Source organism: Apaloderma vittatum, unplaced genomic scaffold (genome assembly GCF_000703405.1).
Source record: "Apaloderma vittatum isolate BGI_N311 unplaced genomic scaffold, ASM70340v1 scaffold16569, whole genome shotgun sequence".
In the NCBI taxonomy this organism is placed as follows: domain Eukaryota; kingdom Metazoa; phylum Chordata; class Aves; order Trogoniformes; family Trogonidae; genus Apaloderma; species Apaloderma vittatum.
The window spans coordinates 14,418-38,401 of record NW_009736024.1 but is presented as its reverse complement, the minus strand read 5'-3'; the positions used below and the strand labels follow the sequence as shown (position 1 = coordinate 38,401).

General features: G+C 37.8%; 1 protein-coding gene across 1 annotated transcript in view; it reads right to left on the bottom strand.

Moving 5' to 3' along the window:
• Positions 1–23,984, bottom strand: part of EVC2 (Ellis van Creveld syndrome 2) — a 49,425-nt gene that overhangs the window by 13,654 nt on the left and 11,787 nt on the right. The window contains exons 4-9 of the mRNA XM_009876829.1: positions 20,937–21,176; positions 18,405–18,580; positions 12,219–12,378; positions 10,489–10,946; positions 7,374–7,578; positions 5,960–6,082 (exon numbers count right to left, since the gene is read on the bottom strand). Of these exons, the coding sequence (XP_009875131.1) occupies positions 5,960–6,082; positions 7,374–7,578; positions 10,489–10,946; positions 12,219–12,378; positions 18,405–18,580; positions 20,937–21,176 (1,362 nt within the window). The remainder of the gene's footprint in view (positions 1–5,959; positions 6,083–7,373; positions 7,579–10,488; positions 10,947–12,218; positions 12,379–18,404; positions 18,581–20,936; positions 21,177–23,984) is intronic.

Below are 23,984 nucleotides of genomic sequence, written 5' to 3'. Positions count from 1 at the left end.
TATGGGATATCTGCATTAGAGGGAGAATCCAACTGACAGATCATACTGGAAATACAGTAACCAAATTCTAAAAAGTAAGCTGTTATTTTTGAACTGACTTTTGAGTGTCTAATGAAAAGCAAAAGAAATGGCCAAAATCGAGAGTTTATGGAAGAAGATCTGCCTTCAAAAAAACCTAGATGACATTTACCTTAGGACAGATCTAGAAGTATCCATTGCTTGTTTCTATGTTTCCATTTTCAATAGGAAAAAAGTCAATAATAATAATAATAATAACACACATTCTATATCTATCTCTTATATTCTTTGCAGGCAAGCAAGACACCTATTAAAGTGTATTTAAAACCTTTTGTTTTCTCAAAAGTGCTTCTCACTGAAAAGCAAGTAACTTTAGCATCTCCCATTCAGGCTCACAGTCCAGCAGCCTACATGCACTTGGTGTACAGAGTACACTGTACTCTGACAGCACTGACCAGAAATCAAAGATAAAAAACTTATACAGAACATTCTACAAGTCATGATTTTGATATAGACTGTACAAGACCACCAAGCCCACTCTCTCTCAGTTTTTCTGGGGAGTTTCTTTCTTTTTATCTATCTTACCAAAGCAAATTTATTTTCAAAATCCGAAGTGTTATTTAAAGATATCCTTATGAGCTGATGACATAAGAGTAAGGCCTAGAAGCAAGGCTATCCCACATCTCAGTGCTGAGGCAAATTTTTAAAACAAAAATAAGAAAAAATACCTTTCTCCAAAAGCCTGTGCAGAAGACTAATTTCTAAAATAATACTCAAATTTTTGTTCTGAAAGGCACATCAAACTAATTGTCATACTGCTGATCACTGACACAAGACAGTGCTCTCAAAAGCAAACAGCAATTGTCAGAGCTGTACTGTCCGACTGCCTGATTTTTTAAGGTCTCAGTTGTGACATTTCCAATGACTTGCCCTGGTCCCTTGGAAAGCTGTTGCACTCTTGGCTAGCTCTGACAGAGAAGATGGAATGGAAGCTAGTCCTTAACAGTAAAACAGGCATGTTAACAAACACCAGAATAAATAGCTTCTAAAGAAAGGCAACGAAATAATACCCAATTCAGCCTGACACTTAATATTTTGCTAACAATGGCTACTACCCCACAAGGTGTTGCAGGACATACATCACTACAGCAGACATCACTTTAAGGGGCAATTTATGTTAGAAATTTATCAAGTTGAACAACTAATGCCTCCAGTCACCTTTCACAACTTCAGCAACACTGAGTTTTGAGTTTACTTAAACCAGCAAAATTAAAATGGATGAGAATGACCTATGATTTGTTGCAAGAGACTGAATGATTTATATTATGATTTTCATTACAACAGCACCTATTCAAGGAATGAAAAACCAAATAATTCAAGCAGATCTTCCTGACTAAAAGCAAATAGGTCCAATTTCAAAAGAACTAATGCCTTAGCATTTATGAGATGTTCCCTATTCAACATATTAGGGCAGCTGCTTAAGTATTAGAAATTCTTACAAGACTTCTAGCTTGAATGAGTTATGACAACATATACACACTGAGAAGATGATCCTTCTTTTCTTCCAGTTTTTATTTACATATCTAAGATATTGCCTGCTAGAATACACACATTTTTACAGTATCTCAAAAAAGGTGAAAATATATGCTTGATGTATGATTTGTTTTGTATGACAACATTAGTAAGTAGTGTTTGAAAGCTGCCTTTGTGGTTTAGGAACAAGATGTGCTATAAACTTTTTAAAATGGAGATTAAAAGAAATTACACATAAATATTTTGACACGTGTGTGCACAGAACTGAATTTGAAATCTGCTTCTTCACAGGAGGCTCAGTTTCAGACACAAGAATTTAAAATGAATTATGCATACATGAAATCTGAATGAATAATGAATAGATGAATGAGCAAATGAGTGATCACCTATACTGTAAGTCTGAACCTATCCAGATGAATAATGAATAAGGCTGGAAATGCAGTTTGACAACTCAAGTTCACATACAAGGCGACACAAAAATGTGTATTTTAATTGCTGCTGAATTCAAAGGCAAGACATGACACCGATGACCAAACCACACTTTTGTCAACCACTTCATGTAACAGAAGGTTTACAGGATATGCTCAGTATAATCAGTATATTCCATGAATCATAAGGTCTATGGTCCAAACTGCAAAACCAGATACTATTTGTAAATTACTAAGTGAGAAGCCATATGTTAAGCACACCCAAATACATGGAAATGATCTTCAGCTTTATGATTCAGCATATATTCAGCATTACACAGTAAATTAACTGCCCTTAACCAAACAAAATGTTGCATTAGTCAACTGGTACCACTGTCTACCCCTAGCCACTAGCATTTAATTCTGCCTCTAATCAGCTCTGAAATCATAGCTCTGCAAACAGAAACACATTTGTGAAAATGAAAGCTTGCAAGTAGACCTGACTTCAGTGTGACATAGAAGTTGACTTTGGCAGAAGCTGGATCAAATACTGATTATAAACTACACTATGAACTAGTTATGATCTAATATCCCTTGGCCATTCTTGAAGCCTTCTATCACACCAAACAGAAGACTGAAATATTGCTTGACATTGTAGTATTTCACATAATATTATTAAAGTATCCAACTACTTTGGTTATGATGAAACAGCTCCAGTAGATCTGAGCATTTGCTGCTGATTCCACCTGAAACACCTAAACTGCCCAACAAACTGACAGTGCTGTAAATGCACTCTTAGTCCACTGTTTGAAAGCAGACCTGAAAATTCCACATTTAGTTCAGACTAACTGCTAACTACTGTCGTCTCAGTTCTAAATATTACAAATAGAGGGAATAATCTGAGAAAGTACTTGACTACTTGCCACTCCAAAGACATTTCTCATGCAGATCTCATTACTGGTTTTAAGCTCAGCAGGGAAAACGGACTAAAGAAAGTCAGTGGTTTTACCACTGTGTTTCTTCTGAGATAGGTAACCGCTGTAACAGCAACTTCCTCACGCACAAGACAGCTGCAAATGGCTATGAAACCCAAAAGAAGCAGACATAGCCTGCTTTTGAAAATTTTCACAGCAAAGTCAATGATATTCTCAAGTGTTCCAACAAATAGACTTCCAACATCTTGCTGTGGCCTCCCACCTCCCCACCTCCTGTCTAGGAGCTGTTCTTCTCTGTCATGTCTGCTTTACAGTTCTCCAAAACACATCCTGCTGCTGCTTTCATAAGAATTAGCTGGGAAACATTTTACAGCCACCCTGTAGTGGGACAGAACCACAACATCATGAGAAGTCCACAAGAGAACAGTAGCAGTGAAGGCAGAAATACAGCAGAGCTCTATTGCTCCATCATCCTTTTTCCCCTACCTTGAACCAGTTGTGCAACTTCAGATGCTTAATTTTCAGTTACATGCATGTTCACATTATTGCAAAATTTAGAAGTGTAAAATTTTTAAATGAGGGAAAAAGTAACAGACTGTAACAGCCAACCAAAGCTTACTGCCATATTTTTCTGTGTCCTATCGATAATGCGAGAACTAACAATTTTCCTTAACAATAGTTTATTTTCCTTACTGGGAAAAGCCCAAAGCATTTGGCTTTTTAAAACTGATGTGCAGACACACAATTAGAATAACAAAAGGTATGCCAGACGGTGCATATAAAACTGAAACAACGAAACTTAGAGAAACTAACTTCCCAATTTTAAACTAAGATTCTAACAAAAATGTAAGGCAATATTCATGCCAAACAAGTATTCAGTATTTTTTGTAACATAAGAGCTCAGCCCATACTCAGTTTTACTTCCGAGTAACAGTACAAGAGAAAAAAAAATTAAATCTAGATTTTGAATGTCAGGACATGGCGTATTGTAGTCAAAAGTTTAAATGCCTCCATTATAGGATTAGGGCATTCTTGAACCAGAGTTATTAAATTATTAAATAGTGTTGCATTCTTGCCCACATGCCTGCTTCCACTTTCTATGACTGTGTTGTGGACTAGACAAGTATCTGCTTTTATCATCTGCAAGCAATCCTAGCAATGTGCTGCTCTCACAAAAAAAGTGAAAAGATTTCTGAACAAAGATGTTGACCCAGTATTTTTAATTTCTTGGCATACAAATATAAAATCAGGGTAAAATCAGAATTTTGTCCAAATTTGTACTAAAATTGATACTGCAATGATTTGTGCATTTTTGTCTACCAGTCTTAACTACCAGTGACTCTTGCCCTGTAGCTATAGCTATGTCTAACACAATTATCATTCAACATTCCTATGATATACTTAAGTAGTATTTCCCATATTTTACAAGTGGTAAAGAGAAGGACAGAAAGGTTAAGGAACATGGAACACCTGATGGAATATCTGCTGGCAGAGAAGGAAAAAGCTTCCAAAATCCCACACTGGCATTGGCTCCACACATACCTTAAGGATTAGCTGTAGACTGTGAGCCTTATAAAAGACACTCACCAGAATCAAGGCTCCCTTCCAGTAAGGTCTGCACAATTAAACTCAGCCCCTACGCAAGAAGTCTTTGAATCTAAGAACGTGTTTCCAGGTTTTTGGTAACATCAGGAGAAGTCCAGGAATTAAATCTTGCTCAAGCAAAGTATGCAGTGAAGCACCTTCCTAGCAATGTGTGCTCAGAGCCCAGAAAGCGAACCAGTTCCTGGAGTGCATCATAAGGAGCACAGCCAGTGGGTCAACAGAAATGATTCTACTCCTATATTCTGCTCTCATGAGACTCCACTTGCAGTCCTATGTTCAGTTCTGGGGTTCCCAACATAGAAAGGATATTGATGTGTCAGAGCAGGTCCAGAAGAGGGACACAAAAGTGACCAGAGGACTGCAGCACCTCTCCCGTGAGGACAGGCTGAGAGAGTTGGGTTTGCTCAGTCTTGAGAAGATTCTGGGGAGACCTTACTGTGGCCTTTCAATGTTGAAAGGGGGCCTATAAGAAAAATGGGAACAAACTTTTTAGTAGGGACTGCTGTGATAGGACAAGAGGTAGTGGTTTTAAAGTAAAAAAGGGTAGATTTAGACTAGATATAAGGAGAATTTTTTTACAATGAGGTTGGAGAAACCTAGCTGCCCAGATGGTACAAGTTCCATCCCTGGAAACATTCAAGGTCAGGTTGGATGAGGCTCTGAGCAGCCTGATCTAGTTCAAGATCATGGAATCATAGAATGGCCTAAATTGGAAAGGACCTTAGAGATCATCTAATCCAACCTCCCTGTCATGGCCAGGGACGCCTCTCAACTAGATCAGGCTACTCAAGGCTCCGTCCCACTTGGCCTTGAACACCTCCACGGGGGGGGCAGACCCCACCTTGAACACCTCCAGGGAGGGGGCAGCCACAACATCTCTGGACAATTTATTCCAGTCTTGCCACCCTCGTACTGAAGAATTTCCTTCTGAGATCTAATCTAAATCTATTCTCCTTCAACTAAAACCCATTTCCCCTTGTCCTATCAGTGGACACTCCTGTAAAAAGTCCCTCCCCAGCCTTCCTATAAGTTCCCTTCAGGTATTGGAAGGCAGATACTAGGTCCTCCCCGGAGATGTCCCGGGTCACTGTAAGTGGGTTGAACTAAACAACCTCTAATGGTCCCTTCCAATTCAAAATATTCTATGATTCTATGAGTTTTGAAAGTCTTACTAAGAAAACCACAGGATCTAGGGGAGTTTTTGCAGAACTATCAGAAGGAAAAAGAGTGAGACATAAGATCAGTTCTGTAGCTAAGGTGCAAAAATTAAAACAAAGCCAGATCTATTAAGTCTGAAATAACACCAACTTGACAAAGGCAGGCAGGAGTAGAGAGACAGATCATGCCATGACACCTCATGCCTTTTTTGTCTGGTTCTTATTCACATTGACAGAAAACTGTCATTTTTTAATTACTAAAGAGTTAGGTTTGGATCTCAGTACAGAAAATGTTTACACTTACCTTTTTCAAATTTTCGTCTTTCACTGACTCCTCATAAATGAAAATTTTGTCCTGCAAAGATTTCTTCAGAATATCTATCTTACTTCTATTCCTGGATCCTGTTTTATTCATTTTAGAATGCTGCTGTAAGAAGATGAGCACAAAGTGCTTTATTTGTAGGAGGTATATAAGGTTACCAACATTAAGATTATTCGTTGCTAGTATTTGCAGATCCACCAATTAAGAAAACTCTAGCGAGGATGACTTTCACCGAGAAAGTATTTCTGAAATGAAGGTGCTGCCTACTGATTCAGAAGATTCCTTTCAGATATTCAGATGAAGCTGGAAAATTCATTTTTAATTTCTTTCAAGTAGAATTCACCCTCACCATGAAAACTGCTAGCACATAAATTTGATTTCAAACAAGCTTTAGCAGTTATAATATGAGATGATTCTAACTGGTACGTGTTCTTCTCAGCATAGCTAAAAATGAACAAAGAATATTAATTTAAGAACTACATTGTTTTCAAGACACAGTATATGAATCACAAATGAACCATGATAGTATTAAGGGGCACCGTTCCATGTAATCTAATTATTCTTGACCTTTATATTTCTTTACAAGAATATCAACAAAGTATAATGTACTCTTGGGGAAATGACAACATCTGTTCAACTACAAGGCTATGCGAAGTAATTTCCCTTCTTTAGGACTTTAGAAATTATTCAGGTTTTGAACTAGGTTAATTTCTAGTACAATTAACCCAAGATAGTTTACATATTTAGAAAACGTAACTGAAAAAAAGCAAAGCAAAGGAAAGATCTCCTTTTTATGATTACTAACAGATACAATTCATACAGGAAACACTTTTCCCTTTCAATTTAAAAATTAAAGTAATTTATGATTCCACAGGTTTTACATTTTACAGACAGCATTAACATCCCACAATCCTTTCCTATGCAGACAAGACAGTGCAGGGCATTCCCCTAAAAAACCTCCCTAAATCTCTTCCTGATTTAGTACCAAATTTAGTAATGTGTGGAAGCTGCCAGAATAAACTCAGTTTGGGCGGTAAAGGACGCGCCTTGGCCCTGATACCCAGAGCCAGGTTTAGCACTGCTCCCATTTTCAGCATTTCTGTTGACTCTCCTCAGAGCTCCAGGCCCTCTTGGCTGCCTGTCTCGTTCTTTATATCTATGCTGCCTTTCTGGGAAAGCTGAATGATATGCAAGCAGCAGAAAGATGTGGGTATATGTGAAGAAATTATTTATCCAACTGCTGTCCAAACAATTATCTTTAAGGTCCACACAGGCAAGAGAAGTGTGCACCAATGTCACCTATTGAGAAGCTGAGGATGTGCAGCTGAGGCCACCAACTGTGGATACACCCATGAACTCCCTGCAAATCCCCATGATGATCCCACATCGTTCCCACCTGTTTATTGGTCACTGCTGAATTCTGATCAACTTTCAGCAGTTCTGTGTCTCTCCGGTCCATCTCGAAAGTCTGAAGCAAGGCTCTTGCTCTTATCTTGGACCATGCCAAGCTGCTGTCTACCTGAGAGAAGCAGCAGTGCAGCTCTTTTCTCATTCGAAGCAATTCCTCTTCTGACAGTGAGAGAGGTAAACTCAGAAGCTGCCTGTTAAAAAAAAAAAAGCCATTTGCTGTTCAGTGATACAGGCAATTTTACATAAAATGTAAGAGATGTGCATAGAAACAATTTACTTAGCAATGATCGTTCTTCTCCTCTTCTTCATACACGAGTTAATGATTCCATATATAGGACTGAGCTGCTCGGCTCAGTCCAAAATATCTTTGAGGATATTTTAGATTCTGCATACAGAACTGCCTGAACGGTAAAAGATCATTTTCAAGGGGAAATAGTTTTTGGTTAGTAAATAAATAATTGTTAGTGCATTTCTTATACACAGAATCCTTTCACCTCTTCAGACAATACAAACCCTGAGCTTAGGGCTTAAATCAAGATAAAAGCTTCCCGTAAAGCCTCCCTGCGCTTAGCAGTCACAGCTACTGAGAGAGGAAAAAAACCAAAACAATCTTTTTATTATAAACTCTTATATGTTATCTCTCCTCTCATCAAGTCACAAGAGTTCCAGCTGCTCTCTGCAAAAAAAAGCTTTTACCAGTCTGAACAACGTGGAATATATTTTAGCAGCAAGTTGGATCACTCAAAGCTCCCATTTTGTGGAAGGTTTTCAACACAGAAGTCTGGGGAACTGATCCTCAGGTCAAGCTGAAGCTGATTCAAAAATAAAACATGCTAAAGCCTAAATTCATCTTCCAATTGTGACTAAACCTAGACAATATTCATCGTTGTCCTGGTTTTCCCTAACCCTTGACAACCATCATGTGTCTAGAGTATTTCCTTAAGAGTATTTAATGAAAAATAGCACAATTTTTTGTTTGTGGAAGTTTTTTCTATTTCCCCTCAAAATGTATTTGCATCTAAAGTATGAACAGCACACTTTTTAAAAAGTAGTTTTATTTTAAAAATACAATATGTTGTACGTCCCATTAGGACTGATGCTTTTATTCACTACATCAGAGGCCTATACCACCTCAGCATTTCACTAAAATATTTCTGAGTTTAGAAAACCTTATTTCTGTTTACACTGTACAGCTAAATCCTAAATTAAAAGATCTTTAATGCATAAAGTTTTTCTCTTTGTAAGATTACTTAAAGATAGTATTACAGTATACTTCACCATTTCTCATGCTGTCTTAGACTTCTAGAAGAAAACCCATACTACACACACATATATACAGATACAGAGAGATAGAGATAAAAGAAAATATAGCAAATCACAGCTTTTTTATGTCTACATTTAAAAAGGACTTTAAGTACTAATGATCTTCATAAATATTTTGGACTAACAGTCTCTTTGGTAAGCAACAAAAATGAAAAGCTATCATTTAAAATAATTCTCTGTGACTACTACACAGCAGATACAACCTGGCATCCGTCATCAAAACGACAGACAGTGGACTCAACAAAGACTATGACAGATTTTAAAGGGCTTTTGATACAACAGTTGTGCAAATGCTGCAATTTTTTTGTACATATTTTTCAGTATTCTCCCAGACAAAGACAAAGAGCTTACTGTTGCTGCAAATAAAGACAGCATTTAACAAATAAAAGAGGTGACACTGCAGGCTGGAACACAATTATCATGGAATCGTAAGTTAGAAATAGGAAAGACCTGCTGGGTCATACAATCTTCTTCCCAGCTCATGCAGGTCTGCTTGCAGCAATACAAATAAGAGATAATAAGACAAGCTAGAAAATGCATTTAAATGCCTTACAGAAACATATTTAAAATGATGAATAAAATATAAAGGTCTTGAAATTTAGAATTAAAACATGACAAATGGATTTCTTTAACAAAGCAAACATGCAACAGGCAAGGTATGACACTGTGCAGCAGGTAAACTTAGAAAGATGCTGTCTGGACAAAACCACCCGTGCAAATCTGCTCCCCTTTAAAGAAGACTGCTTAACTGATTACCTTACCTGGTGAGGTTTTTTTCCCCCCTCTGTCCAATTTTATGCCCAGGACATTTGCTCCAGAGGCAGACAGCCTAATACATGTTTGTCTGTTCCACTTGCTTCCCCTAAAGCTGCAATTTTGACAGAAGACTATTTCTTCACATTCCCATGTCTTTAACGCTTGTTATTAAATGGACGTTGTACAGCAAACGTAGTAGCGTAAATATTCAGGTAATACAATAACTAGTCATAAATGTTCATGAAACCTAAGAAGAAACGGTAACAAATGGTGCAAATCTCTCGGGGACCTTGTTGTTCCACCTCAGCAGCACCATGCGTGCCGACTCTCGGCCACAGCTGTGGTCACTCCCTGAGCAAGGTCTCCCAACGGTGGCAAGGCCATCACTTGCTCTCTCACCTCCGCAGGGTCACAATGTAGCAGGCAGAGATGCCCAAAAAGTGTTCCTGGGGCCATGACACCTCTCTGAACTCAGTGTCAGGGGCACTTTGTCAGCAGGACAGATTGGCCAAGCGTGATGTGTTGAGCCCATGAGCTGGAGAGGTACACTGACTGCTGAGCAGTGGGTTTATGAAATACAGGGAAATGTTGTGGCAGAGCTTAAAACAAGCACCCAATGAGTAGGGCTTGACTTGTGTCTGAAAGGAATATACTGAAATTTCATGCAAGGCTAATTAGACCTGACACATTAAATGACATTTCCAAGGTGCTGGACCTCTGAGACTAGACTGAGAAGAATAATAAAAGATGCACAAGTGAAACCTGACATGGTGAACAGAAGTATGAAAACACTCCATCTTTTTTATTTTATTCATAACTGCTGTTACCCAGGATTTCCACTGCAGCGCTAGGAGTGTTGGCTCACCCGCCAGTGCAGCAGGGGCTAAGCGCTTGTGAAAAATGATTTCCTGAGTGCATGACAGAGAATTTATCATTATGAATTATACCAGACAGGTGTGAAAACTCCTAGTTCACCTCTGTGTGCGAGACTAACTAAGAAAAGAGTACAGAGAAATACTTGCATGAATACTGATTGTTCCCAGCTCCTGAATTTTTTCTGTTCCATAAGGCTCGTTTCCAGTTCTTGGCTCAGCTTCTGCCTGGTGAGCTGAAGCAGCTCTTCAGCGGCTGTGCTGGTCTCCTGCTCTTCCCTTTCAAACTGCTCATGTTTAACAACCATCTCTTTTTTATGCTCCTCCACAGTTTCCAGCAGGAACATCTTTGGCACACTGAGCTTGACCAGTTCTTGCACAAATACTCCATACTGAACACGTTTAAGCTCTTCAACAGTTTTCTCTGTTAGACTAAAGAGAAGCTCTTTCAGCTCTTCACTGGCCTCGTTGTCAAGCTTTTCAGTCAGTTCTTCAAATTCAATGGCATGACCACTCAAAAGATTTTTCCAGCAGCTCAGGTAGTGAGTGACCTCCTTAGCAGTTTTGAAGGGGTCTCCAAGTGACAGCTGCTCCTTCCAATGCTCCTTCTGCCGATTCATTTGCCAAAAGAAGGAACAGGGTTAAGACAAAGAACATCTCAAAATCTAGCTATTTAAATGTCTATTTCATAGCAAAACAAAATTTCATACTTCTGTTTTTCAGAGCTCCCAAAACTGCTTGCCAGTGTCCAGAGACTTCCCTACTCTCAACATGACAGCTTTGTGTGCATCTAGCAGGCCTGTGATAATTCAGATTATTGTTAGATAGAAAGTCTAACGTAGGCCTGTGATAATTTGGATTGTTGGATAGATGGAAGGGCTAACAGCTAAACAAATGCATGATGTTGTGATTTGATATAATCTCAGCAGAACTGTAATGAGCTGGCAGCATTTCAGAAGTGACTCTGGATCAAATAACAAGGAAGAACAAGAAGGAAAAAAGAGAAGAAAAAGGTTGCTTTTAAAATTTATTTTATTTTCCCCATGTTACAGTATGCAACAATTTCACTGGACAGCTAAATCAAAGCTTCCTACACTGAGATTAAATACAACAAATGACGTCTCCATCATTATACTGGCTGCCTCTCCTTGCACTGATCTCTGTTTAAGAGTAAAAAACACTGAAACACATATCCTGCAAATGGTAAATTAATCTCACCTAACTGTGGTCATTTAAAGAAATATCACCTAATCGTTTAGGCAGAGAAAGATAGGGACCTATGGATAACAACGCCCTTCCATTTATCTCAGATCACTCGCAAGTCATCTTCCATTATGAGATGATTTGGAGCTCCTGGAATTAACCTTGATTTTCAGATTGCTGAAGTTAGGTGACATGAGTCCTACTACAAGCTGTTACAGGTACAGCATCTATAAAATAGTTCAGTTTTTTAGCTGAATTTTAATTATGCTGCAGAAGTCATTCAAGTAACATGTAGCCAGGGAACTCATAGCAAATGACAACTGTCACAGATTTGTGTCATCTCCCTCACTGGCTCCAGAATCTCAGGTAGTTTTTGCCTGTCTGCACATCGCAGAAGCTTGTCATAATCCCCAAGGACAGGTTAGACAAAGTAGGGGGGCTTCACAAGTTTCTCCAGTTATATTACCTTCTTGGCAAGTTTTGCTAAAAGAACAGCAACTAATTACTGAAAATTAATAGAACACATGGTGGCACACAGCTAAAAGCAACCGAAACTTATTTTCACCCGTGCTCCTGGCAGTGCTGACCTGCCCTAAGAACCACACTTTATTTTCCAATTATTTCAATTTTTAATTCACGTTAAGCCCCATGAAAATAAATATACCAAAAATAATTACCTTTTGCAGCATTTCCCGTCTTCGCTTGGTAATGAGTTTCTGGCGAAGCTTTTGTTTTTCTTGTTTTAAATCATGATCAAATTTCTGTTTAACAGAATTAATTTCAGTCTCAGCTCGGTCCAGCAGCACTCCTAAATGACTTCCAGGTAGATGACCTGCTCTGTAATAAGAGTGTTGGAAGCCTGTTACCCCAAATTTAATCTTAAGAGCAAAAGGATATTCGAGGCAATTAGTACCATAATAAGGCTCAACAAAGTAGAGACACAGAAAGATCTTGCTTCTTTAGCAGTGATACATGGAGGGGATCAAATAAGCAAGTGGATAATAGAAAGATTGTCTCAGAGATGAGAAATTGAGGCAGTTTGTGAAGGTAGAGTGAAGGTATGTGAAGAAGGAACGGGAAGAAGAAAGGAAGGGAAAATAAATGCAAAACCAACTACACATCAGTTAGTCATGTAAGAGATATTCAAATGAGACATTTTAAATCTTATATATTATTCATAATATTTACATTTTTCATTTAATGCCCCTGGAATGCAATTCTAGATGTCTTTTATAACTCCTCCTAATTAGAAACAATTTTCTCTTTAAAGGATGTAATCTAATCAAGTAAAAAACATTAAAAACTGTTATAAAGATACAAAGCAATCACATCCATGAAAATACTTATATTTGGATTTCCTATTACATTTACATGATTAGAAAAACTATACAGATTTCCAATAGTGAAATACAATAATCAGAGCAAATTCTCAGTCTTAGGCACACAGTGCTTTCAAACGGAAGTTTAAGACTATGTTCTACCTCCAGTTGTTACAGTATTTAATTTCAAAGACTAAGCAAGATCCCAATCATGACTGCAACAGCCAGAAAACCCTCCCTCTCCACTAACTCAAACTGAATTTCAAAACTTATCTGCTATTGCATTTACACCAGAAATTCCCCAAATCTTTCTCATGCAACAGAAGAACAAAAGAACATCTTAATTCAGACCAGACAGTGGATACTTGTGAGCTATTATTTCTAACACTAACCACTGTGGACCTCCAAAATGTGGGACTGAAAAGTTTAACGTGGAACTCGTGTGTAGAAAGCACCAATTCCTGACCTGAACTTGGATGTCGTCCAAACACTTTCTGGCTTGTTTTCCAAATCATCATTTTTCAGAAGACATGATCATTACGTACAGAGCCTGGATTCAGATAAATCCAGGGCTCCTAAGTCCCTGTTTCAACGTGGCACCTAGTCAAACTCACAAACTAGATTAGCAGCTAGATGTTACAAGCCCTTCTCCAGACAGGACAATCTCTCATCTGGTTTATTAGGATTTGTTGTTAACTCCAAAGAAACTCCTCAAAACAAAAGCTAAACGAAAGAACGCAGATTAACATATTGGCTTTTTTGCAGCCACTGCACTGTAACCCTGGTGGTCAGATGCCACAAGCGGCACCTCGCCATCTGCTGCTCAAGCATCCACAAGTACCTGAGCAAGGCCTGAAACTTCACCCCCTACACAAATGAACCCACTGCACAGAAACTCAGATCTGCTTTATCACACAGTTACACCAATCAGAGCCTCCTTTTGCAGAGCTTTCCCAATGTCTTATGTACTGTACTGCTTTAACCTTCTGCAAAGACTATTAAAACACCTCTTGGTACCTTGAGAGTCATCCTCCAAGCATCATTCTTGGATCTTTTGATCAAGTCATTTTTGCCTTGAGAGTAATCAAAATTTAATTTCAGTGTTATGTTAAAAAAACCCCAAACGACAGCACCATTATTTCCTATCCATATTTGGTAACTCTAAGTCTTGCCCTCCTTTTTTATCAAATCTGAGGAAAAATATTAGTGAATTAAAGGTAGTTTTATTATAGTGAGGAAGTGAGGTAAGATAATAACCAAGATATTATTTTTAACATCTTCATACTGTTTTGTATGGAGGAAATAAACCCAGGCTTGCCGCATCCAATTAAAAATCCCTGTCCAGAGCAGTGAAAAGGGCCTGCAACAGAGAAAGACAGATGTGCTGGAACCATCCAGCAAATGAAGGTACAGAAAAAGTCATGCAACATCTAAATGACTGGAAGATGATATATATCTACCTATTTTTAGGATGAAAAATAAAAAAGAGCCTACATTATTTCAGTCATACGTTGCTGATTTACTTAGAGATCCAGTATGTCCACAGCTCAAACTGGAAGTGACACAGTATTGTAAAACCTATTTAGGTTTTTTGAACCTACTTACTTAGAAATCCCAGATAACAAAAATAATGGGCAAAACACCCTATAAGGGAGTTTATGTGGCAACTTACTTATATTAATCAGTATTACATTAATTCCTAGAAGGCTCAATGCTGGCAAAAGACCTTAATTTTTGGTTTTGTATAAATATAGTATAAAAACAATTACAGTATTGGAATTAAAAGATGTCTTGAAATACAAAAATAAAAGGAGAGGAGAAAGACAATGAGACAGTGTAGACTGTATGATAAACTGCTTGGTCTCAGCATACCAGACATTTAATCAAAGAAGAAACGTGTAGGCACATGTTTACTGTCTTTGAACAAGGAGAATTTTAATGAAGGAGAATACTGCAGTCATGACACAGATGTTTACAGGGAGATCCTCAAAAATGCAGCCATTGCCATGGAAGAAATAGAGCTGGAGTGTGTGGCCAACAGCAGCAGCAGGAGCATAGGTCAATCAAAGGCAGACCTTGACTTCTCTGTACTGAATGAAAGCCAAAAAAATTACAAGGAAATGTGAAATGAGGGCACTAAAAGTATCAAGTAGTAGTTTGTATTTGATGCATTTGACGAACTAAGTGATGCTGAACCCCAGCAAAGGAAGACTGTTTAATGAAAGCTAGAGAAGGCCTGAGAGTGTCTTTAAAACGTAACAGAGGTAGATACGAACAGGGAAGTTGTACCAGCCTAGATGTACACAGAGGCTGCATCACAACACTTTCTGAAGATCATCCAGAGAGAATCTGCCAGACGGTGTGAACGTTATTTTGCTTCAGCTTCTTCAGAATTTCACCTGCCAAACCAGCATCTTGGTGGTGCCCATAGCAAAATTTAGGTAAATAATTCAGAGCAATAAATGCTTTACAAAGCAAAGCGCTACAAGCAGAAAAGGTTTAAAGAGATTATTACAAAACTTTATACTAATGAAATACTGCTGGAGGTATTCACTTTCCAACACATGCAGTGGTCCAGCTGGCCACTGTTCAGAAAGCTACTCTGCTTATAACAAGGTCCATATAAATTGAGATTATTCAGAAGAATAAGCAGAAGAACTTTTATGTCAAAGACAATCAATTACCTCCTTTAAAAACACAGCTTGCAAGAAACATTTGAGGTCTTAAATTTTTAATTTAAATTTTAATTTTTTAATTAAAATTTTTGGACAAATTTATAGATGAGCCTGAGTTGCTCATACAGCAAGTCAGCAGAACTGGGTTCAGTTTTTAAGAGACTGAAGAAGGAAGGAAACTTCTTGTGAACAAGAAAATACTGTCAAAAGAACAATGAAACAGGATGCAGTTGTTGTAGTTCAAAAACATCGAGAACCTTGTGCCTCTGATGATAGCCAGAACAACCCAGGATTAAGTACTGCCTCAAGTATCACCTTCCTGCCCATTTATTCTTAAAGGAAAAACACAAAAAGCTTAGTTAGACTTCCCTGAAGTCTTTTGTTATAAATTATATTTTAAAACTTGCTTTCCTGCCTTTGGGCACTACAATCCATGGACATGGATTTCCAAAGGCACCAAGTACTCCTCACAAAGACGGCATTTTATTTAAATACTCTCTTTAGAAAGCCCAGGTTGAAAATTGGTGCCTCTATTTTATTTAGAAAGTTCACAACCCTTCCTAGAATTGGTTTGAATTTATTTTGCTTTCTGTAACCTTTATTTCTGGCCAGACAGAATCTTTTCATGTTAATTTCAATGTGCCTTGCTATCTGATAAATTTTAAACATCCTGCTAAGCTCAATTTTTAAAAGACCTCTCCCCTCATCATTTATCTGCTGGTTTATGTATCCTTGAATCTGTTTATCCGTGGTATATTTAATCTACATATTTTCTCAATTTCTCTTCTAGGTACAAAGAGTTCTGCATTTTAAAATTTCATTTATAACAGCGAGTTTAGGGTCTACTATTAAAGATGGACACAAATTAAGCTAGATCTGTATCAACATTTAGACAAGTAGATTCAATGCTAAAATAAAAAAATAAAAGGATATTACGGATACAAATTTAAAGTACAAGCCATTCAGATTAGAATTCTCTTGCTGCTCAAATTTTAATGCTCCAATTCATAAATATTCCTGAAATCACTTTATAATTAGAAACTAACATAGAAGCCTACCTAGCACAGATTATAACTTCCTCGGTATTAATACCAGGATATTTCATTTGTCTGTAAGGGAAAAAAAATAAAAAGACTAGCAAATAATCTAGAATATTACATTCTGGAATTTTATAATCTCAGCAGCTAAGGAATGAATAGTAAAGTAATGTTTGGCCAACATTTGCCTGGAAGGAATTCCTGCTCCAACAGGTGTGAGAAGTTACAGGAAAATAACCAGTTCTAGTCCCAGAAAGTCAGATGGGATGGTTTCTCTACAAATGCTATCTCCAATTATGGACATGTTTCCTTTCCACAGAATACTACAACCACTGCATACTCTTGAGAATTTTATTAGGTGAGTGCTAGAAAAAATAAATTTCCATCTTCATAGTGATGCTTGTTGGTTTTTAAAGTTTTTCGTTTTTTGGAGAGTTGGGTGTTTGGTATTTTGGTGCATTTTTTGGGGTGACATCCACAAGGCCTTGGAATACTAATATTATTTTGCAGTTGATCTCTTTCATAACTGTTAGGTGCAAGAACAACCATTAAACAACGAGTGAAACCTATTTTTCCAGCTTGAGTAGTCCCAGTTTTTCACTACAATGATTTAAGCCACATATTCAGTGGTCACACAGGTCAGAGTTTCTCACAAAAGCTTTTCACGTAACCAAAACATCTGTGAAAACATCTCGGAACATATCTCCTAATCCCATTCCACAGAGAGACATGAACTGATGGAACTCTGTATGAAAGATGTGTCTGAACTGTATTTCCTATGCCAAGACATTTATTTTTGTCTTTAACCCACACAGCTGCAGTTGTTAGCAAAATAGGCAAAGCAGTTGTCAGTGATTGACACCAATACACACATTTAAAATATACAAATAAAGCATGCAGGGGATCAACAGCAGCAGGTTGTTTTCCTGCCTACTGACATATTTTACGGCACTGGTATAACTCTCAGTAATCTTTCTATATTCCAAACTAAGATGTGCCACAGTTCCCCGGGCAGCAGCAGGAGGTCACTCTCAGCGCTCCACATTGTCACGTAATTTTAAATACCTATGTCTCTGTTAAGTCACCACTTCTATCTCTCCACCTTGACTATAAATATTGTCCTAAAAAGTTCTTCAATCAGTCTGGATTTGGTATGATATCCCAAATAAATTCAGTGTATTAGAACAGTCCATTTTCAGGCCTACTTTTTACTTCACTTTTTAATAGTCCCTGCAATAGGTGTATTCTCTGCTGGTCAAGATTCTCCTCAGTTACATTATTTATAAACTTAGTCGACTTCTTTAGAAAATATTCATGCTTTCCAGCTTGAGACTGTAGGACCAGCTCTTCCAACACATTCAAATACAAGTGAATCAAAACTGTTCTCTTCTGTTAAATCCAGATATCTGCATGTTAAAAAGCCAGACAAATGGACTTAACTGTTACACATTGCAATGGACACTGGTATGACTTTCACCATGACTGAGGACTATTTACATGAATAAAAGAAGTATAAAGACACTGAGACCTTACATGAGTCTGTTTCCTACTGAAGTCAGAATTAGAAACAGGTACTACTACACATGTTTCTAGCAATTCATCTCTGTGTTGTTCAAAGCGGACACAGGCAAGAAAGCTGGACCTTAGTGCAAGCCACGTTATTAACTAACAAAATCATCAGTTACAAAATATCTTTTTTTAGAATTAACTTGAAAAAAGAACATTTTAATGCACCATCCCTGCTAGGTAACACAGACAAAAACACTTCTGAAGACTACTCTACCGTCTTTGAGATAACATATTCAAATAACTGCCAAGAAAACTATATTTACCTTTCCATCTTATTAATGAGACTTGATATCTGTGTTGCTGCTGCATTTATAAGAGCAGAGGCTTGAGAATCTCTTAACTGTATCTTACTTATAAGATACTCTCTGTAAGCAAATCTTCTATTCAGATGATATTTCTTGCTAGCTTGCAAAAAATCCATCAGCTCTTCAATGTCTCCCTACAGGAAAGAATGTAAACAAATGCATTGAATTTCAGCTGACACCTGCGGGTATCAGATCAAATTTGTTCATTAACAGGGCAAAGTTAAAATGCTCTTTAAAGTGAAAGACAGTAACTTTATATGAACTTAATGATCACATCTAATTATTACTGCTACTTCAACAAATCAAAATAAATAATGTGCTGAGCTTCTGTCCTAAACACCTCAATACTGGGTGTACTCTGTGGAGTATTTAGTGCACTTCTCAAGAGTCCTGATTTAAAGGTCATTTGGTCAGATACCCACAATCAAATACACACACAACCCTTTCAGTTTTATTAGAACAGTTTCTGCTTTGAGCTATCCACAGGCTGAAAGGTCTTCTTGAACTGTGATCTGAAGACAGTGCATGTTCAATAACGGCAGTAAGTAGCACCAAGTCCTTTTTTTTTTTTCCCTTTCCTTTACTATGTATTGTATGATTAAATCAAGCGTAGCATTTCCATAGTATCTAAGTTGACTTCGAAGCCAAAGGTAAGTCTTCCACGTGTGCCCAGTAGAGCATGGAGAAAGCCAAGCCTGCTGTACATAGGATGGCTCAAAAGATCTTGCTTCCAACAGCAGGGAACAGGAAGGATTGAGGGACCTACAAGTGGGTCTGATAGAGACCAGAGATGGTCTATAGCAGACATTCTGCTAACATCAGACACCCAAGACAAGGTCTGATACTTCAGTGACCCATGTGTGAGCAGAGAAAATATCATCAGAACTTCTTTCACTTGCCTCATCGTTTGCTGGCTGTTCACCTGTCTTATGCCCAGGTGCTCGCTGCATCTATACCTGACAGTGGCCAATGTATGGATTTTCTGTAGGGAGATGTGACAGTGCATCTAGTTTTAGGAGTTGGTCTTAGATGTTTTGGCACCTACTTTCCACATGTCGCTTTTTAACTTCCAGGCCCTCAACCTTTAGGATCCACAACAATCATAGTCTTCTTCAAGAAGTAGTCAAAAGAACAGTTACTAGAATTTTTGGAATCTAGAACTTTCAACACAAATGGAGCAAAACAGATGAAAATTTATTCTGTCCAAAGTTTTGCTGATGTGCAAATGTGAACCCAGCAGCAAGATGCATCGTAAGTAACTATGAGAGTTAACACTCTTTTCAATGTTATTGAAGTGCTGAATATGTATTTGTAAAATTATAACCTTTCCTGCTCCTCTGTTGCAAGAGGCTTAAAATGTAACTGAAACCAAAACTAAAGTCCTGAACCTACTCTCCATCAGCCTCCCTGACTTCATAGGCTCTAGATACTCAGCCCTCAAAATACAAAACCTTCTGACATACCACAGTTTCAACAATTTACATATTTGGATTGGGGGGCTCAGTACATCTTCTAAAATAGAGACAAGTACTCGATGTCTCGGGAGGACTGAAAATCCCTAGACAGACAGGCTTCCAAAGGAACTTATCATTCATTAAACAGCATCTGATCTGTTTTAGAAAACACCATTCATAAAACAGGTTTAGGCATCTAACTGTTTTCTTAGTTGCCCAACTTGATTTATATGTGCTGAAATTACTTTTGAAAATGGCACTTTGAAATTTCTGTACCATGCTGGCGGCAAGGTTAGACTTGGAAACAGAAGTTTGTTGCACGAGCACAAACCTGCTCTCAGACCATCCTGTGGGGAAGGGCTTAAGGGGAGAGCTGCACCAGCAGAGCTTTCAGCAGCTAAGCAGGGCCCCAAGATGTGCAGATAGATCAAAACATTCACTGCAAAACCAGATTTATATTAGATAAATTCCAACTGCATGATGCAGACATGTTTTCCAACTTCTTTTTTCTGTATGATCATAGAATCACAGAACGTGTTGGGCTGGGAGGGACCTCTCAAGGTCATCTAGTCCAACCCTCCTGCAGTGAGCAGGGACATCTTTAACTAGATCAGGTTGCTCAAAGCCCCATCAAGCTTGACTTCGAATGCCTCCAGGGATGGAGTCTCCACCACTGGCGATACAGGTGAGCCACTAGTCTTATTTTCCTTGGACAGTAAAGACAAACTTTAGGCACCTGAGTGGTTTGGAAATATTATCCATAAAAACAGAAGTCAGCACTAAGCCCACAATGTTGTGATAAATATGTCTAATTCACTGTTGTAAAAACAGGCTGTGTGTATTCATCAATGTACAGTTGCGTAGATGTCTAGAAGTGCATAACGATGGCATCATAGTTTTTAAAATCATGCTTATAAAAATTAGGGTGACAATATATAGATAATTTCTCTTTGAGTTCTAGGAGTGCAGGTATTTCTGGAAACACTTCTCAAAAGTTACTGTCATTTGGTTACGAATGGAGTTACCATCCTATTACCTGTATTTTAGAGTAATCTTCCACTAAAGCTTTAGCTGCTTCCAACTTCAGTTCTCCTTTGAAAGTAGCATTTCTTATCTGTGTAAAAAAGATATTATGGAGCTCCTTTCTCTGGGTAACAGCCAGTTGTCTATAAGCTTTTGCAAAATATTCCTCCTGCTTTACCAGAAGAAACCTCTTCAGGTGGTCCTGCTCCAGTCTGTGAAGTCTGTCTAGAAGACTTCTGAATTCTACAGCAGGCTGCAGAGACGAGAGGAAGAAATAAATCTGAAGTGATTTTCAGTATTCAACCTATTTTAAATTATCAGTGCTACTAGCTCATACATATTTTACACATACTCTGATTGCTGTCATCTCAGGTTTGAATGGAGCCTAATACTAAATCAATGCACACTTTCCACGGTTTTCATTTGGAATGACAGGGGTTGTACAGCGATCAATCTCTAATCCAGCTAACACTTGTAAAGCATAAAGAAATCTTTTTAGAATTTAGAAGCATTATTCAGGATAAATTATACAAAACAGCATGATATTCAACACGAAGACTACATATGAAATAATTTTCTTAAGTTTCATCAATCGCAAAATCCTATTAAAATTTAATAAGACATATCATTCAGAACAACGAAACAACAACAAGCATTTTAAAAACAATGTAAACTAGACAAAAATATTCTACTACAAATCTCTAACAGTTCTTATTATTGGTAACCTACTTTACCTATTGGTTTCTACAAATTAATCTAAGAGCATTGTTTTAGCATTACAACAATGGAGTAGAATTGAACGGCAATTAATTTAAAACCACCTTTGCAAAAAATACTTTCTCATAGCTCGCCAGTAAGACTTACATATTCATAGTTTTAATCTCAGATGGCATGAACTCATTATAGAATCAACACACACATGTCCCACAGAGCAAAGAATGCTTCTTATGTCAGCAGAGCTACCTCACAGTTGTTATGTCGGTCTTGTTCTGAATTTCATATTATTTATCTGGGGAGAAGTGTCCTCTGCACTCAGCCCCTCACTCCCAAGAGACAAACTGCAGACAGTAAATAATTAATCAAAAAGGGAGGGAATATACATTCTGTGTTTTGATTGAGGAGGTTTTTGCTCCAACTCTTTTCCACTGCTGTTTCTGGGACATCAGCACACCCACTGCCAGGAGCACAAGGGTGGCCATCCCTAGCACTCCCACACATCCTTTTGGACCAGGTTCCATGGCAAGTACAAAAACAGGTCCTTTCACACACAGGAAAGTGAACAGCAAGACGTTAGTACATGATAAACAGATCAAGACAAACAAGCACTGAATTGGCCATAATTCTTTGCTTGATTCCTACTATTCAGGATTTCCAATATAAATCAGACTGAATGAATATCAATGTATTTTACATGAAGAAAAGCCCCTTTGCTGATGGGATATTTAGTGAGAGTTCACATACTGAGTTTCAGTCAAGCACCTCCGTCTACAAAGGTAAGATTTATCTCAGAGTTGTTTCTAAGTGTTAGATGTCCAGTCTAGGCTCCTTCTTCAGCCAAGAGAAGGGAAAAGATTTCTGCAAGGTACAATTCACCTCATCCTTAAAACAGTGTCCACAAGTATCCCTTCCTTGTCGTCTCCTTTGACATTTTAGCACCTCTAGTTCAGGATGTTCATATCCTAGATATCTGAAAACTCTCTAGAGTCACCATTTAAAATTCACCTGGAAACATCAAAGAAACCCAACTGGCTCACTAGCCTTGTGCCACCACCCCTCTCCACATAACAGTCGGATAAACCAAAGTTCTCGAGAGCTACGTACTGTAACACCTTTGATGGGTCACACTCAGTAATGAGTTGCTGTTAACAGTCTTTAAAGACTGTAGGTACACGATATGCAAATAAACCCACTTTTTTAATTTAAAAAACCCCACAAAAAACAACACGTGAAACAAACAGAAGACCAAAAGCTTAAGTAATGTCGACGAAGAGAGCACATACAAGCATGTATAAGAGATAAACTGGTCTAAGGAATTGTATCCCTAACATAACTTCTTTGTCTCTATAACCGAACTGAAATAGGCAGCTGGAAACTCAGCAGCAGCATATTCAACACCCACACACCCATCTCTAAATAAAGCTCCAAATAAAGCCCCACTGATAAGTAACAAACCTACCAAGTCATCCTCTTAATATGAGTTATATCATTAGACAAGTATGAAATATTAACTTGGGTATTGTAGCATTTTAAGGTTATGAAGCTGAAATACTCAAAACTTAACAGAATCCTCTCCAGACACATGAGGAAGAAATGAATGAATGAATGAATGAATGTATATGAGGGAGGTGGAAATCAGTTTTGTTTTAAACCATTCAATATACTTGAAAAAATCCTGGGTTAATGGCACTCCTCCACTGTGACAGAGATCTCTGAAGGAAAGTGATACACAGCAGCAGTAAGCTTTTGCTTACAGGTAGACTTTTAAAGTTGTAAAGAATCATAATCTGACTCAAATTATTTATCTCACTATTATCCAGAGGCTATTTCCAAGAGATGTCCACTCCCTATACTCTGTCTAAAACACAGACTCTTCTGCTTGCTTTCCCTTGGTTTCAAGGGAATCAGATTGTGGCTGCACTTATATTCTTATTTTCTTCAAAATCAGCATATAAATATTGGAGTTTTTCCCCTGGATTGTAAGGTTTATGATGCAGAATTTGTTCTGCTATGAAGCACAAACTACTTTATACAGTATCTGACTGGATTTCTTAGGAATCACTCCAGTAAAACACAATAAATAAAAATATACTATTTTGCAATTGTTTAAGTGACAGTAAAAAAGAAATAAAATCAGGGTAATGACAACCTTTCATTTTCAGGTGCCAAGAGTTCTCTTGATATAAGTCCATATTCTGGTGAGGTAAAACACATTTTCTTAAAAACAACTATCCTAATTACAACATCTGAATTTTTGAACACATTTAAATTGTACAGCAATTTTCTTAGAATCACAGAAGGGGCTGTGTTGGAAGGGATCTTTAGAGTTCATCTAGTCCAAGCC